Source organism: Taurulus bubalis, assembly GCF_910589615.1.
Source record: "Taurulus bubalis genome assembly, chromosome: 3".
Classification (NCBI taxonomy): Eukaryota; Metazoa; Chordata; class Actinopteri; order Perciformes; family Cottidae; genus Taurulus; species Taurulus bubalis.
Genome location: NC_136591.1, coordinates 21725289 through 21741107, shown reverse-complemented (window position 1 = coordinate 21741107; position 15819 = coordinate 21725289). Strand labels below are relative to the sequence as shown.

At 41.5% G+C, this 15819-nt stretch overlaps 3 protein-coding genes across 4 annotated transcripts; 1 reads left to right on the top strand and 2 right to left on the bottom strand.

Annotated features, from left to right (window-relative positions):
* Window positions 1-301: 301 nt before the first annotated feature.
* Window positions 302-2526, bottom strand: faua (FAU ubiquitin like and ribosomal protein S30 fusion a). The gene is made up of 5 exons (XM_079216091.1): window positions 2465-2526; window positions 1933-2014; window positions 1144-1288; window positions 702-757; window positions 302-537 (listed from the first exon to the last, which is right to left on the bottom strand). Exons 2-5 carry the CDS (start codon window positions 2005-2007, stop codon window positions 412-414), a joined length of 402 nt encoding a protein of 133 aa, XP_079072217.1. The 5' UTR covers window positions 2008-2014; window positions 2465-2526; the 3' UTR covers window positions 302-411.
* Window positions 2527-3125: 599 nt separating this feature from the next.
* On the bottom strand, window positions 3126-10708 carry prpf39 (PRP39 pre-mRNA processing factor 39 homolog (yeast)). Of its 2 annotated transcripts, none has more exons than XM_079216125.1 (15): window positions 10603-10708; window positions 9315-9764; window positions 8736-8926; window positions 8499-8624; window positions 8210-8328; window positions 7872-8039; window positions 7314-7497; window positions 6798-6905; window positions 6542-6706; window positions 5966-6092; window positions 5508-5776; window positions 5018-5202; window positions 4835-4918; window positions 3995-4106; window positions 3126-3782 (listed from the first exon to the last, which is right to left on the bottom strand). In XM_079216125.1, the coding sequence occupies exons 1-15, from the start codon at window positions 10613-10615 to the stop codon at window positions 3693-3695; spliced, it is 2391 nt and encodes a 796-aa protein (XP_079072251.1). In that variant the 5' UTR covers window positions 10616-10708; the 3' UTR covers window positions 3126-3692. The 2 variants fall into 2 exon arrangements, with proteins under 2 accessions (XP_079072251.1, XP_079072252.1); XM_079216126.1 differs by having other exon boundaries at window positions 4844-4918.
* Window positions 10709-12979: 2271 nt separating this feature from the next.
* arf6a (ADP-ribosylation factor 6a) lies at window positions 12980-15756 on the top strand. The gene is made up of 2 exons (XM_079214977.1): window positions 12980-13099; window positions 13238-15756. The coding sequence occupies exon 2, from the start codon at window positions 13982-13984 to the stop codon at window positions 14507-14509; it is 528 nt and encodes a 175-aa protein (XP_079071103.1). The 5' UTR covers window positions 12980-13099; window positions 13238-13981; the 3' UTR covers window positions 14510-15756.
* Window positions 15757-15819: the final 63 nt, after the last annotated feature.

Sequence of the window (15819 nt, the reverse complement as noted above, 5' to 3'; positions counted from 1 at the left end):
AAACTATACAGCTTAATTCACATGCATGACAGAAAACTAGTTTTAGCAGGGGTTTTTGTATGGTATAAAGTTACAACTACATTTATGCTTTCAGATTTATGTTTAACTTGTTTAGAAAAGTTTTACAGCAGAAGCCAATTTAGATAAGGCACATTTGTCTGAGATCATTACCAATTGATCAGAGGCAAATACGAAAAAGATACCATAACTTGCGATTGGTATTATTTTTTTTACAATGAATACTTTGTTAAGTAAACCTGCAAATGGTAAGAACACTTTAATTCCAAGAGACACCACAAAATCAGTTTTATTTTGTCCAAGCCAAAGTTTTATTCTGTACAGCAGGATAACATTTGACGTGGTAAAACAGATGGGTGGTGATCATGTTTCTCCTTCAGGGCGATGGAGCACTTAGGAGTTGGCGTTGGGTCCCTTCTTCTTTCCGAAGGTGGGCACCACGTTCACAAAGCGCCTGTTGTACTGGATGCGACGCTTAGCGCGGCCAGTCCTCTTCTTCTTCTTCTCCTGCTTTTCAACCTGGACGACATGACATGAAGAGGCCCCCGTTATTTCGCCAAGATCATAATGTATGCTTCTTAAATCCAAAACATGGAAAAGACATTTCATTAAATAGTAAAAGGCTGATTGTTTTATTCTGAACACAATATGTTTGGGGGGGGGGGAGGGGCATAAACTCTTACCTTGGGTGTCTGTCCCCTCACTTTTCCGGCACGGGCCAGAGATCCATGAACCTTACCTTGAAGGTAAAAGGAAAGTCTTAATTATGATATTTCCCAGACAAACTAAAGCTTCTCCAATTGTTCAGATTGTCACCATTGCCTTAAGCAAATAAGCCATTTATGTATTTATCTTTTATTATTATCTTTTTGAGCCGATGTGAGGTCCCGGGACAGGGATGTTATGTGTACAGATTGTAAAGCCCTCGAGGCAAACTTGTATTTGTGCTATACAAAATAAACTGAATACAACCAGCAGTATACCCAGAAATCTAAATGTATGCGAGAAACACCGTTTTTTGTTATCCATCCCCACGGTGTCTTTAGTAGGTCAAATAATCCCAATTTGAGTACAAAACAGATTAGACAACACATACAGAGTTGTGTGCAGCATCTGTGTACTGACCTCCCAGCAGCCTGCCGGCTACATCCAGGGTGCAGTGCTCTGAGACACCGCAGGATGCAAGGGAGGCCTCATCCTCCAGTGGGCATCCAGCAAGCAACAGCACCTGATCCTCTACCAGGAGACCTTCAAGACCCTGGACATGAGCCTGAGAGACACACCGAAGAACAAGTGTTTTAGTCATTGCACCCCAGAGTATGCTGAGGGACTCACAGCGGGGGAAAGTAGAAAGGAAATTACAGTTTCAGGTGAAAAATATATATTTTCACATTTTTCCAAAAGAAAAGGAAGGTTAACAACATATAAGCTATGGTTTATTATATGAAATACAATATGAAGTTACAATGTACTTCTAACCAAGTGGAAGTACTAGCATCAACATATATTTTATGTAAGCTACTTAAAGTAGAAAGGCCCAGTTTAGAAGAATATACATTATACGGTTATGATCATTGGCACAATAATGGGCTTTATTAACATTAATCAGCACCGATTTTCATTTATTATTAGTATCTGAATCTGCAAAGTAACCAAGTACATCAAAATTGTAGCTCACATAAGCACAATACTCAAGTAAATGTACACATCAACTTAATTACATTCAATAACAGCTTTTCCAGCACTAGTCAATACAGTTGCCACGTATTAAGTAGAAAGTAGAAAATAAAAATCACAGTTCATAATGAAGCTGGAAAGTAAGCAGTAACCGTTTCTGTGTTGTTTTCTGTGCATCCAAATGAAGCTTGTGACACAATATATGGTGATTTCTCTCCAACTTGTACACATAATTACCTTGATCTGTCCAACAGTCTCATGTCCGGTCACCTCAAGGGTGTGTGTGTTCTGGGCACGCAAGAAGAGCTGCATCTTGATGCTGGAAGGGGGAAACAACAAAAGGGCACAAACCACTTCAGTTACTATCAGTGTTGCTCCTGCGGAAATCAACTTGTGGCGTTAGAATTGTGTGTGGAAGCTAACATTAGCCACCAAGCTAAGCGATAGTTGACCAACTTCAACGTGGGGATACATTAAGAAAGTATTGCCAGTCACAAAACGAGCAGGTAGAAAGAAGAAACGGTGCAGAGCAACATGCCGGGAGCTGGGACTCGTCTCTCTCGTTGCCTTGCTAATGCTACGTTAGCTTGACTAGCCGCATGGGACACGCGCTTCATAAAGTCGCTTAAAAATCCACGATATGTAGGTTTAGTGTTCAAATAAAGTACAACGTAAGAATAATGATTATATATGTGCTACATTCGGGTACCAAAAACATGCATGTGTTTCACTTAACTAGCGTTTTTCAGTTAAATCGCACAGGCCTTACCTCGTTTGATGCTAGTCGTTCAACGCTAGGCATAGAAAGGGCTTTTCGAGGGTCGACACTGCGCATGTGTGGATTTACGTAGGCAATGGCGGAAGCCGTGGCCACGCCTGCCACGCGTTGGAGGCTGCTACAATGACTTAAGTATGAATTATCTATAGTATGAACGTTGATTTTTTTAAATCAGTAACAACTCGTGTTATGCATTAAAATATCACCAAGCTCCAAAGCCCATCATGTCAGGAAACAATCATGTATTATTAGGTCGAAACAGGTCAAGCGAGCTGTGGCTTGAGCAGGAAAGTTTATTTTAAATGACAGATTCGTTTCTTCACGTGGCTCAATCCGTAGAAAAATAAGGCGTCAGCTCGTTAAACTTTTCAATACAGGTGAAATACGGTCTTGCCTAATTAGCCATTAGGCAAGACCAGGCAAGTTTATTTGTATAGCACATTTCAACAACAAGGCGATTCAAAGTCCTTCACATAAAACCATTAAAAGCATCAACGGGTAAAGTAACAGGATAATGAGCGCTTGAGACCGAATATGAAAAATTATAAAATGTATTCTGGAAACATATGGAAGAAATGGGTTGTGCCTGTAAATAATTTCTACATTAATGTTTTGTCTTTAAGAAATTGAATAACGGAACAGGGACACTTCAGGATATCAATCTCTTTATTATGAAATCAAGTCAAAATAAAAAAAAGGAGGAACTCTTTGTTTTCGTTATGTAAACATAACCATGACACATTAAAAATCGTTGAGTTTGGGTGGGTGGACGCGACTCAGAGGAACAGCAATGAATGCCTCCTTTATCAGTTTAAGTTTTAAAACACAAAAGAAAGAGACCAAACTAAATCATCCAATCTAAGAATTAAAAAGATGTAATCACACAAGAAAAAAATAGATCTGCCTTCACAAATAACATGCATTAAAGAACAAAAAAAAAAAGCCAGAGTTGGAGATGAATGTAGCAATTAATGGGTTATTTTGTTTAATTAAACATGACTGATCAACATGACTGTCAGGGAGGCCTGTGTGTTGTATTCCAACCAATTGGCTACAGTTTTATTAGCACACATTAAAGCAGAAAGAAGGAACAAATCAGCTTCTGTGGTCGGATTGAAACCCCCATGACACCATGTTAAGGAGCCCTGTTTAGACGTGTAGGCAGGTCAGAAAAGATGCTTTCCTCTGAGTCTCCATCTTAATGTCGGGATTCTGTCCATCATGTTGGGGGAGGGGGGTAGTACTGGTTATACTGGGCATATTGGTTGTACTGTCCCCAAGAGTTTTGTCCCCAACCGCCATATTGTTGCTAAAAAGGAGGGAAAGAGAAAACAACTTTTTAGAAATTTACCATGATCACGGAAATTTCCAACAGGCTTAAACAAAACATTAACTTATCTCTGCTCCTTTTGATCAAAATATCCTTATATAACTGTAAATGTCCATACATGCTTGGTTTTACACAAACTAAATGTAAATAACACTTTTTCAGTGCATCAACTGCTCAGATAAGAAACCCACCTGGTACCAGCTGTTGTATGCAGAGTTGTTTGCCTGAGCGTCGGTCGCTGCGTTGGGGTCACCCGATGCGTCGTCGTCCACACGCTGTCTCTTGGCATCGGGCTCCTGAGAGCTGGAGACAAATAGTTTCAAGTTAATAAAATCCCTTGTTAAGAAGTTCACCAAGAAAGGAAGATCGTTACATCCCTAAATGTAGTGCCAGTCACTGTGATTTAGTGACCAACTGCAAATAATCTTATCCTTAATTTGAGAGTTACACAAAGACAACTATGAAGCAAGGATTTTCCATCCATTAGTCTATTACAGATTATATAAATGGTTCATTTAATCTCTTCACATTTGGGTGGTCAAATTGCTGGGGATCCAAGGGAGTGCCGACTCAAATATGGGGCAATTTGCAGAAGAGGGGTGGGGCTTCAGGTCTTACTGGACTGAGTCCAGCATGTCCTCTTGCTGCCACATGCTGGACAAAGCCTGCTAATGTCACATGGATGCTTGATGAAACGTTGCAACCAGAATTGTATTCACTTCCTTGGTCATAATTTCCCTGTGAGTAGGGCTGCACTTCCTCAGAGTATTACTTGATACTACTAACTTGTAACAATCACCAGCCAAAGATGTGGTTTTAAAGGGTGGCTTTAACGAATAACTTCCTGGCATTCAAATTCACGAGGGGAGAAAAAGGTGACAAAGATGCAAAGTGTGAAATGTACGAGTGGTTTTTGAGAAAGCTGCAAGCAGCAACACTACCCGGGGCCAAACATTTGGCCTGTTCTGAGCAGGTACTGAACTAGTGAAAATAATGTGTTGATGTGACCCAAGCCCTGTTCCATTATCCACCTGTCATACCCGTTCTCGGCCTTCCTCTTTGAGGTTTCGCTTTCTTTCTGTAGCTTCTGGTGTTCCTCATATGCGGCCACAAGCCTATAAAATTAAATAAATAAAAACATGTCAAACATGACAAAAGGAATGAAGCACAACTTCTGCCATTACTACGTCTCTAAAAGTAACAAGAAAACTCACACATTGATGTCACTGCCAAAGTCCTCGAGGAACTCAACCTTGCGCTGGCAGAACAGGAGGCGGGATTCAAGGGGCATCTGGCTCTTCAGGGCTCGGTCGAAACAAGCCAAGATCTCCACCTCGTTCTGTATCACGTCCCCGCTGTATTCCAGCTCAAGCAGGTTAAGAAAGAGTTTCGGACTAGTCTGTAAAGCCACAAAAATATTAGTGTGCAACTAGTGTAATACGGCCATCGTGGAAAGTGGTACAAATCACAATATAAACCATACATGAAAGTTGAGTGGAGACCACCCAAATGTACCATATAGGGAAGCAAAACATTTTCATTTATGTGAAGACGCCCATTTCTTGCAGGAGTTATTCAGATAAGAGGTGATTTAATGATTTTGTTAGTGTGTAGACACTGAGCCAAATGGCAAAGCATTCCAATTTAATAAGGACTTGCTGACGGAATTCTCTGACGACCATTGAAGCATGCATCAGTTCTCACCTGATCTTTCTCGATGGCATCCAGCAGCACTTTCCTGGCCTTGCTCAGACTTCTCTGCACCTTCATCATCTGCCTGGCTAGCTTCACAGCATAGAACGATGTCTCAGTAGCACTCTTCGCAGAGTCCATGGCCTCCCGTAACAGGGCCTCCGCCTCCTCTAAGTTACCATGACGACGCTCAAGACTGACCCTCCGGAGACGCACCATGGCCAGACCCGGGACGGATTCCTCCAGGGACTTCAGGATGCTACGAGCCTCCTCCACATTCCCTTGACAAAGAAAAGCAGAATACTGTCAGCATGGCATAACACAAGTCAAATTATATTAGTCCGTTATCATTATGTTCACATATAGTCGCACACTCAGAGGTAATTTATTCATAACCATAGACATCCCATCAAAATTTCCTTGGTAATTGAACTGTATTCAATTTGCATGCTGGTTTTAGTTACACTCACCTTGCTGCTCCTCAAAAGCAGCCCACAGCAGATGGATGGTTGGTTTCTTGGGCATATGGATGGTGCACGCCTTCTTGTAGACATGTCTAACACCATCAATGCTGTAGCCCTCTAGATATTTTGCATACTTTATAGAGTGAAAAACAGAGAGCGAGTAGGAAGAAATGTAGGAGAAAAAGACCAGAGGAGAACAGAGGAGAAGAATAGAGGAGAAAGGCAAAAGAGACAATACATTTTAAACCTACATTTTCAGTTAACAGATACTGAATTTCTTCATTGACAAGATCGTTTTTAGAAATTTTCTGTGTAAACCCATCAGCACCTTCATGGAACCAATTAGATAAGTTTCTGTAAGGTAGTGGGAGACGAAGAAGATGCAACGTAGTAGTTGGCAAATGCTGCAGTCAAATCTTGTGTGGCAAGCTGGCCATCCCCTAATACAACAGATACAGTCAAATATCAACGTTACACGCAAAGAGAGTGCAGGACGATTTACTGTGTCGATCTGATATCATCGTTGGTGGGGGAAGTGCAGGGTAGTAGCGGGAGCGAAAAAGAGGTTAAAGGCCACGTTACCTTGGTCCAGAACTCTTCGTAGAGTGCACAAGCGATGAGGCATCGTTCAAAAAGAACAACCACGCGCTCAGGGATCCCATTTTCAATTTCAAAGTCCAAGTACTCCTTCCAGTTGTTGAGCTGGGTCTTCTCTAAGGCCTTGACATGGAAGTATGGTCTCTTAATCTAAAAAGATAGAAATATAAATGTTTAACATCGTCAAAGGATAGAAAAGGCTAAACATTTTCAACAATGGTGGAGAAAACGAGACACATACCCCTTCTTCAAAGGCCCAGCGCTTGCTGACTTCATGTTCGTTGTGGTTGAACACTTCCTGCCGCACCTCGATCACCTTGTGGCGCATGTTCTCGATCTCGGTCACCCTCTACATAAAGACACACAAAAAATAACATGGTCAACACCAACGTGTATTCTTGACCGATCACATTCTCCACTTTATGTAGAAACTGCAAGTCCTGCAGCCGAGGATTTACATCACCATGAGCTTGCCACAGACAAGAAGCCTGGGGAGGGGGGAGGAATGTATGCACCCTGCATATCAGCCACTGGGTGCAGGTGCCGGGCCTCAGTTGATCCTTTTAGTTTTAGGGCGATTCCCTGAGTGGATGCCAACTTGAATCCCCCCTTGGCATTCATTGGCTTGGCTGCTGACATAAAGACACCTCTTCACACCTGAACAAAGCTTTCCATCTCATGGAGAACAGGCAGGCTCCTGCAAACCCCTGAAAGCAGTGCTTTTGTAAATGTGTCTTCCCTGCAAGTGGATGCATACCTTTGCAGGGTCCACAAGATCATCTGTACCAGGTGGCAACTCGTCCTGCGCTGTAACAGGGGTCTCCTCAACTTCGCCAATCATCGCCAATAGGCTGGCTTTAGAGAGCTCGAGCCTCAGCTGAACAAACTCCTCTTCCGACAAGTAGTGCTTGGGGTTGTTGTTCTGCACATGATCTTTGAACCTGCAGAAATTTAAAACAGGTATATAAGATCACACTCAAAGAATGGTTTAAAAAAGTTTTACATGTTGGTGTTATTTGAGTCAAACTGGCTTAAGGGGAAAAAGATCAGGCAACAACTTTGACATGAATACATGTTGCAAATTATCTTTCGGGCTTCTTAATGTTCAGTATAGTATAATAGAATATAAGGAATTGGTGAGGCTTAGAATACTCAATATTACAAAGATTCAGAACCCAAGAAAATGTATTTGTAGTAAAGCTGTCGGATAGATATCTTTCTCGGACAAAGGACAAGCGTCTCTGGACTATAAAAAGGAGCGGATAGAAATGGACAACATTACTGCAACCCAAGTTTTATACAGTTTTTCCTCTACCTCTGGAAGTGCTGAGAATACAGCTGGGTTGGGATGCCCAAGACTCGGTCATAGATGGCAGTGACATTAGCCAATTTCTCTTGCTCTGTTTCCCATGTGATATAGGACTCCCACAGACGGTCTGAGCGAAAGTCCGTGCCTGCTGCAAGCACCGAGTGTTCAAAGGCCCTGATGGTAGAAAATAACAGGAAAGATTGTGAACTTTTTGTAGTCTCAAATATTTTGTTAAATCTAATCACTTACAGAAATAGGGAGATTAACACATACTATTTGTAACACAAGGAGGAGGAATATATATATTTATTTATTTATTTATTAAGTAAGAGTGTTTTACTTACGCTCTAATGCGTCCCTCGGTCTCTGGGTCAGTCAGGTCTGAGTTCTCTTTGATGTAGGTCAGGTAATGCAGCCAAAGATCCACACTGAGAGGGATGGCCTGCAAGCCTCTTCTGTATACCTTGACAGAGACAAAAACAACCTGTCAATGGCTTCATTTTACTGTATTCATATTTCATGCCTAATTAATAACAGTTGCTGTTTGAACAACTACATGGTCTTGAGTCATGTAGCCTCACCGAAGACTAAACTATAGAAAATATTTAATGTCCATAAGATTTTTATATTTACCTCTTCTGCGACCTGTATATTCTCGTGCTTTTTCTCAATATCAGCATACTTCTTCCAGTAGCCATAGCAGTAAGGATAACGTAGGAAGAATGCATCAAATGAGCTTCTCACAGTTGTAAGGTCATTCTGCAAGAGAGGCAACAACAAAAAGATGAGTTACTATTTTGTATAATAATCCTACTGTTCAATCTCAGCAATATACAAAGATATCTAAATAATATGCATGTTTTCTCTTACCTCTTGTTCCACAAACTGCAACAAGTAGACCCAGCCATTGAAGTCTTCTGGGTTGTCTTCACATCCTTTGAAGAGTTTTTCAAACTCACTTGGCTCTGGCTCTAAAGGTACAGTTGATTCTGGTGTGATCTCTGTGGGTGCTTCTTCCAGCTCCATGCCATCCTCTGTCACATGTGGTGCCTCAGTTCCATCTGGAGAAGTAAACAAGAAATCCCAAAGGTTTAATACGTGGAAGAGTAAGCAAGGCATTGGTAATAAAATCAGTTTAGTTAGTAGGCTTACATTTATGCTGTAAATCATCTAGTCATGGTCCATCCAACATCTTCCACATAGATACATATCTATTGTTGCCATGTAAGGAGAGCAATTTTGCCCTATTTATTGATATATATATATATATATATATATATATATATATATATATATATATATATAATACAAAGCAACAACTACACAACCATTTAGATTACTTTGGACTACTTGATTGTTTTTACCATGTGTCACTATTGTGTGCAAAGTTGCTGTAATCCTGCAATTTCCCCACTGCGGGACTAATAAAAGATTCTCTTATTTTATTACCTTGACTGAAATCCTGAACCGCAGCTTCTGGCTCTACGGTCATCTTCGGGCCTTCTAGCTCAGATTCTTGAGACTCTGTTTTGTGTTCAGCCGGCTGTTCTGGCTGTTCTTCTTCTTCCGTAGGCTGTGGTGGAGGTGGTGGCTGCTGCTCAACTTGGAATAGCTGAGCACTGGCAATCTGAAACTGTTCCACAGCTTTCTCCACAGATCTCAGCTCTGTGGAATCCATCTCCTCATTTGGAGACTGCTGATTCACTGGAGCATCCTGGGACGCATCCGAATCCTCAGGCAAGATGTTGGTCATTGGTTCTGGAGTAACCTGGTCAGGGGACCAGTCAGCAGTTTGGCCTATAACAGGAAGGTCAGGAAGAAAGGCATCCCCATTGCTCTCCATGGCTGGGGACTCAGTGTCCAGCATTCCAGTAATGGTGTCGTCGGAAAGTTGCAGATCTGTTGAAAAGCAGGATGGATTATTACAACTGTCAATAAACAGAAATATCAGCAAAACATTTTAAATAATTATTTTTTGGGGAAAAAGCAGTGGGCATGGAGGATTTGTAAATGGCATGGTTTCAATATTTGTTAACAAAAAAGAAAGTATGTTTAATTAATTAAATGTCAGATTTAAGTTTTAAACCAAAAAAAAAAAAAAAAAAAAAAAAAAAAAAGTCAGCTCGCTAGAAGCCGCGGCTGTTGCAACAGAGCATTTCCGTGTTCAAACATTAGCTTTAGCTTCGACGTCAGCTTACAAAACAAAAACAATAATGTAACGTTATGTTGTCCGCGTGGCCTTAAATCCAAAACTTAAACAGCAAACGTTAACCAACGTTCGTGTTGGTGACGTCGTTTCCGCCGGAATCGAAACGTTAGCGGCCATGCGAGGCCATGTTGCACCCGGTAGAATGTTTGCACAGTCAAAGTTCAACCAGAAGTTGGGCCCTGACTGCCGTCTAATTGCTGAAACGCCTCTCAAGCGACCACAGGTTTTACCGTTGGTCGTGAACTGGATTATGATTAGTTAACTAGTCCATCTTACCTAACGTTACTAATTTACTTTTACACGACAGCGTATGTCGTGGTATTTACAAAGTTCACCCAACAACGATCGATTAACTCACAATTTCGTTCACCTTAAACCAACTAGATCAACCACAACGTGCTACGTAGTTGCCTCCGTCTCCAGTTGATAGTCGGCACCCTGCAGTCTCCACGCTAGCTCGCTCCTAAATTGCCCCGATAGTCGTCGCGCGCATCAATTAATTGATAAATATACGTTTTAGGGTCTTACCTGTGTCTTCCATGGAATTTCGGTCAACCTTGCAAACTTGTGTGCAGCTTTCGAAGTCACTTAATTTAACCTACAATGGCCAGGCGCGCTTCGCCCACCATACTTATCTTAGAGGAAGAACCTAAAAAGGGTGTGCGCATGCGCGACGTAGGGCCCCGCCCACGTGTGACTGCGGCGAGAACGTTAGAAATAAAGTTTCAAAGACGCCTCACAAGATTATGAATGCGGAACAATTAGGGACGTATACTGGTGAACTAAGGAATTCAGTGTATATTATGGCAGTTCATATTTTGATACTCTTCGTGAGAATGACGTTTAAAGTCAACGGTTATGAAGGATGTGTAGACTCATTTATAAAGACTTGCATTCATAAATCTGCACAGGATGGCACGCATAATTTAACATATTCCACATGGTAATAATTGTACAATTACACATTACATTATTAAAGTCTTTTCACAGTGGTGATGGGAAGCATCTCTCTAGTCAAACCAGTGATTTTATTTTTATTTATCATGATATATTATCTGACTGAAATCAGTATTTTATGGATTTTGTTATTGCTCACATTGTTCACATTGTTATTGATCCTGCCTCAATGCGACATACGGGTCAGGCTATGTCCTTTTAATTGTATTTTTGAGTCAAGTTTCAATAAGCATGTCTCAAACAATAGGCTGCTCGCTGCAGTGTGTAACACTGTGGTTCCCAGAGACTGGTTATAAGAAGGTGGTTCCTCCTGGCTGCCCTTCTGCTCACAACCTCCACGTAATCACACTGGAACCGGTTTTGAATGAACATCAGACATGTCGGAAAGACCCGGCTGTAAATCCCCCTTTTGAGATCACTAGGCCCACTAAACCGTGGAATCTGTTTCATAAGCACAGCTCTTTATCTAAACAATGTGGCAGACGCAGTATTAGAGGCGATTTAATTCATAAAGAAAGCTCAAATGGCGTCACCGCTACAGCTACTAGGCCAGCCTGCAGTTCAGTTGCTTTCAAGCGCGCATGCGAAATGGCGTATGGTGCATTTAAGTACAGTCGCAAATCTTGAAATTTGAGTGCCTACCCTTGACTTTAGATGTTCACTGTGTTTAATTATTGTAAATTGATATATATATATATATATATCAATTTATATATATATAATATATATAATGTATTTATTGAATTACATTTATATTATGAATTATTAAGGTAACAAAAAGCCAACTAAAAATTGTGTCTGATTCTTTGATTATCAGCCAGCTCTCGTAGAACTGTTGTAGATAGATAGATAGATAGATAGATAGATAGATAGATAGATAGATAGATAGATAGATAGATGCTTTATTCACCCCCAGGTAGCAATTTGTTTGTGGCAGCAGCAAACAAAGTTACATAGGAGACATACACATATTAAGTATGAAAAATACTCAATATGTCCTACTCCTTAACCAAGGATGGGTCAAATGCAGAGAAGAATTTCCCCAAGGGGATTAATAAAGGATAAGTTATTCTTCTTCTTAAGAGATGGAAGTAAATCGGCTGGAGTTGTTATCTTGATGTTCATGAGTTCCTCTCTCTAAGACACTCACAAAGCAACTGCAGCAAACAATGTGTTTACGCTGTGGCTTAACCTCCTGTTGCTGCCTTTTTTGGCCATGGGTCATCATTGCAAAAGACTCAACTAGTTAAATAAAGATAAAATAAATAAAACGTATCACCTTGATGATGTAGAAGTGTACTCCAGGTTAGTGGCATCCCTGCTGGGTCCGGTCAAAGGTTAAGAAAGATACAACAATATATTCAACTCAAAAACTCAGCTAATCTACCTCATCGGGACTGTTTGGATGTGGTTTGATTTACAAGAGAGGATCTTCGAAAAGTAAAGAAATACAAAATATCTTAAATGTGAATTAACCAAGCCTTTTTAAAACTCACTTGTATATTGTGTTCATAGGATATCATCACACTGATTGAGAAAATAAGTTGTATTAGTTTTTTTAATAAATGTTCTGTTGACCAGTACCAAAACATATGTCCAATCAAAACACCTAGAAACCTATAAAATAAAAAAGTTATACGTTAATTAATACGTGTGATAGTTAACATATATTATTATAATATAGCCTACTATAATCACGAGGATTTAATGATTACAACATATATAACACGAAGAACCAAAACAGATCAAATATAACCATGTAAGAGCAGATTATAGTCGGATGTTTTTTTGTTTTTTTTGGCGTCTTCGGATCGCCGAGCTCATGAGGAGCCCCTGAACGCAGCACCAATGTGTGTGAGCAGTGTAGAGGAAGTGGCGGCTGATCTGGGTCCGCACCTTTTCCGGTAACACAGCACCGCCAGCGCCGTGACTGAACGGCTGAGGAAGAGAGAGAGAGAGCGAGAGAGAGAGAGGGAGGGAGGGAGGAAGGAAGAGAGAGACAGACAGAGAGCGGCAAGAGAGGGGAGAAACGGCCGGGGGACTGGGGGATGACTGCCGCAGACGTGAGGTATGTATCCCACATCTCTGTCTTCTTTGCTTTTGTTCAGCCTTTCCGTCCTCGGAGAGAATCTTTTAGTCGGATCCAAAGTTGTCCTCTGTACGTTACTAACACCCCTCCCTTCTCTGAACCGCTCTTGTGTCACAGGGGGTAGAGAAGAAAGTCGGATGAATCAATGACCTTTTGAAAAGCGCTTCCTTCTGGATGTCCCGCCGCAGAAACGAACCCGGGATCTTACGTTAGGGTGTGTTTTGATCAGAAAGAAAAAAAAGAAAAAAACACCACCGTGCTTTTGAAATCCATCGACTGGGATTGGCTCAGGGCAAGTGTGGACAGCCGGCAGCCAAGGAGGAAGTGGGAACCCCGGGCTCGGACAGGGCCTGATTTGTAAAGCGGGGTTTTCGTAGAAAGGAAGAAGAAAGAAAGAAAAAAAGCTACTGTATCAAGTCCACGCTGGAGAGTAAGCGGATTTTTGACGGCGGAGAAAGATTTAAAATGTGGATTTTTTAAGGAAGTCCGTGCTCAACGTGCTAGTTTTGAAACCAGAGGGGGATGTGATATTTTCTTCCTGCATCGGAGGGCAGTGGATCATGAAAATATATCCCCACCCAATACTACGAGGACTCGCACTGCTCCCATTGAATGCTCGGGTTCAGATTATCCTACACCAGCTAATTGCAGTGGTCCGTTATCCAACTGCACAAACGTGAAAGTCACCGCCTTTTGAGTGAGTGTTGACACTTGCGTGTCGTCACGTGGAGGGTTCTCACCCACCCACCAGCACTGAAGCTGTAACTTCTCAAGTTGTGTCAAAAAACAACTTTCTTTTCTCATAAGAGAAGCCTTTTTTCCCCCCTCCCTCTTCCAAAGTATTTATGCACATCAAACAAGATGGGCAAAGTGATCTCAAAGATCTTTGGCAACAAGGAGATGAGAATATTGATGCTTGGACTTGATGCCGCCGGTAAAACGACCGTCCTGTACAAGCTGAAGCTGGGACAGTCGGTCACCACCATCCCCACCGTTGGCTTCAACGTGGAGACCGTCACCTACAAGAATGTGAAGTTCAACGTGTGGGACGTCGGGGGACAGGACAAGATCCGGCCCCTTTGGAGACATTACTACACGGGCACCCAGGGCCTCATTTTCGTGGTGGACTGTGCCGACAGGGACCGGATCGACGAGGCGAAGCAGGAGCTCCACCGGATCATCAACGACCGGGAGATGAGGGACGCCATCATCCTGATCTTCGCCAACAAACAAGACCTCCCAGATGCCATGAAACCCCACGAAATCCAGGAGAAGCTGGGCCTGACCCGGATCAGAGATAGGAATTGGTACGTTCAGCCCTCGTGTGCGACAACAGGGGATGGACTATACGAGGGCCTGACCTGGCTCACCTCAAATTACAAATCTTAATGTTTCTCCCATCACTAGCCTGGACACTTTGATGCAAAAAAAGAAATTAAAAAAAAGTAGCTGAGAATGAAAACATGAGTTTGAAGAAGAAGAAAAAATGCAATCTGAAGCAATTAATACCACGACCTCTCTGCTGAGTGTATATCAAAGAGAATAGCAATTATGTTTTGTTTAATTTTTCTTTTTAATAATGTCGATTTCAATATAACCCCAGACTTCATTTAAACAAAAGACAATTTATTTTTTGGGCTGGCTTTCTTTCTTTCTTTCCTTTCTTTTTTTTTGTTTGCTTTGGTTCACATCATGTATAATCAGCACTGTTAAAATATACAATACGCTTTTTTTTTCTTTTCATATAATTAGTTTTAGGGGTCTTTGGGACGCACATGTATACGTTTTGCCCCCGCTTAGCTCTTATGCAGTATTCATGACCCAGATGCATATTCAAAGGATGCAAAACTCCAGAAACCATGGCCTACATCAGCATATCACTTTGATGGCTCAAACTGCCCTGTCATTTGAACGAATGTGTATTATGGACGTGTTAAGGACCGTGAGAAGAAAACACACACAAAAAAAGTAAAGAAATGTATTGTATTGGAAAGGTTGAGGAAATGTGTTCGTACTTATTTCCTTATGTCCACTGTGGCGGTTTGTTTTGAAAGACACTATGTGGACGCTGGATACTCACACACACACGTGATATGGATATATATTTTTGTTGTTTCAGGGTCTGAATTTGTTACCACCAGTCTTATTACCGCCTCTTTTGTTTTCCCAGAGCTTCCATTACTGTTGAGTATTTGTAGTTTCAGCTGCCTTCGGAGGGACCCGGGTTACAGGTGCCCCCAAAATCAAGACCGTTACTGCGGCAGAAGGTATTCTCAACTGCTGAGTTTGCACTTTGGGAGAGGGAGTGGTTACCAACTAGCTGGCTGTGCACATTTAGATTTTCTGTGACTGACTTTTGGACCTCAGCAAATGTTTACGAAATTCCCCAACCGCCCACCATCTCCAATGTAGGTGCTCCAGTAACTGCAACCCTGCTCTTCTTCGTTTCTTTACCCATCATCATCATCATCATCATCATCATCATCATCTTCTGCTTGTTACAGTCCTACAGACACACATCAAATCTCTGTTTATAGTTCATAGATACTGCTCTGTTTTATTTTTTTGTTCCCTTTTTTATTTTATTTTTGTTGCTATGCTGATAATAAAAAAATATATCCAGATCAGAACGGAAGTAACGCCTTTTCAATAAGCAGCCGCAACCGTCCGAAGAGTCTCAAAAGTAACGCTTCACTTCT

Bases quoted from the DNA above. Each gene is read 5' to 3' on its own strand.
- faua (XM_079216091.1), bottom strand. From the start codon at position 2,007: ATGCAGCTCTTCTTGCGTGCCCAGAACACACACACCCTTGAGGTGACC. The intron at 758-1,143 runs GTCAGTACACAG...TTTACCTTCAAG, and splicing joins AGCCGGCAGGCTGCTGGGAG to GTAAGGTTCATGGATCTCTG. The intron at 538-701 runs GTAAGAGTTTAT...CATGTCGTCCAG, and splicing joins TGAGGGGACAGACACCCAAG to GTTGAAAAGCAGGAGAAGAA.
- prpf39 (XM_079216125.1), bottom strand. The intron at 8,329-8,498 runs GTAAATATAAAA...GTCTCTGTCAAG, and splicing joins ATATACAGGTCGCAGAAGAG to GTATACAGAAGAGGCTTGCA. The intron at 6,707-6,797 runs GTATGTGTCTCG...CTATCTTTTTAG, and splicing joins GCTGGGCCTTTGAAGAAGGG to ATTAAGAGACCATACTTCCA.
- arf6a (XM_079214977.1), top strand. From the start codon at position 13,982: ATGGGCAAAGTGATCTCAAAGATCTTTGGCAACAAGGAGATGAGAATA.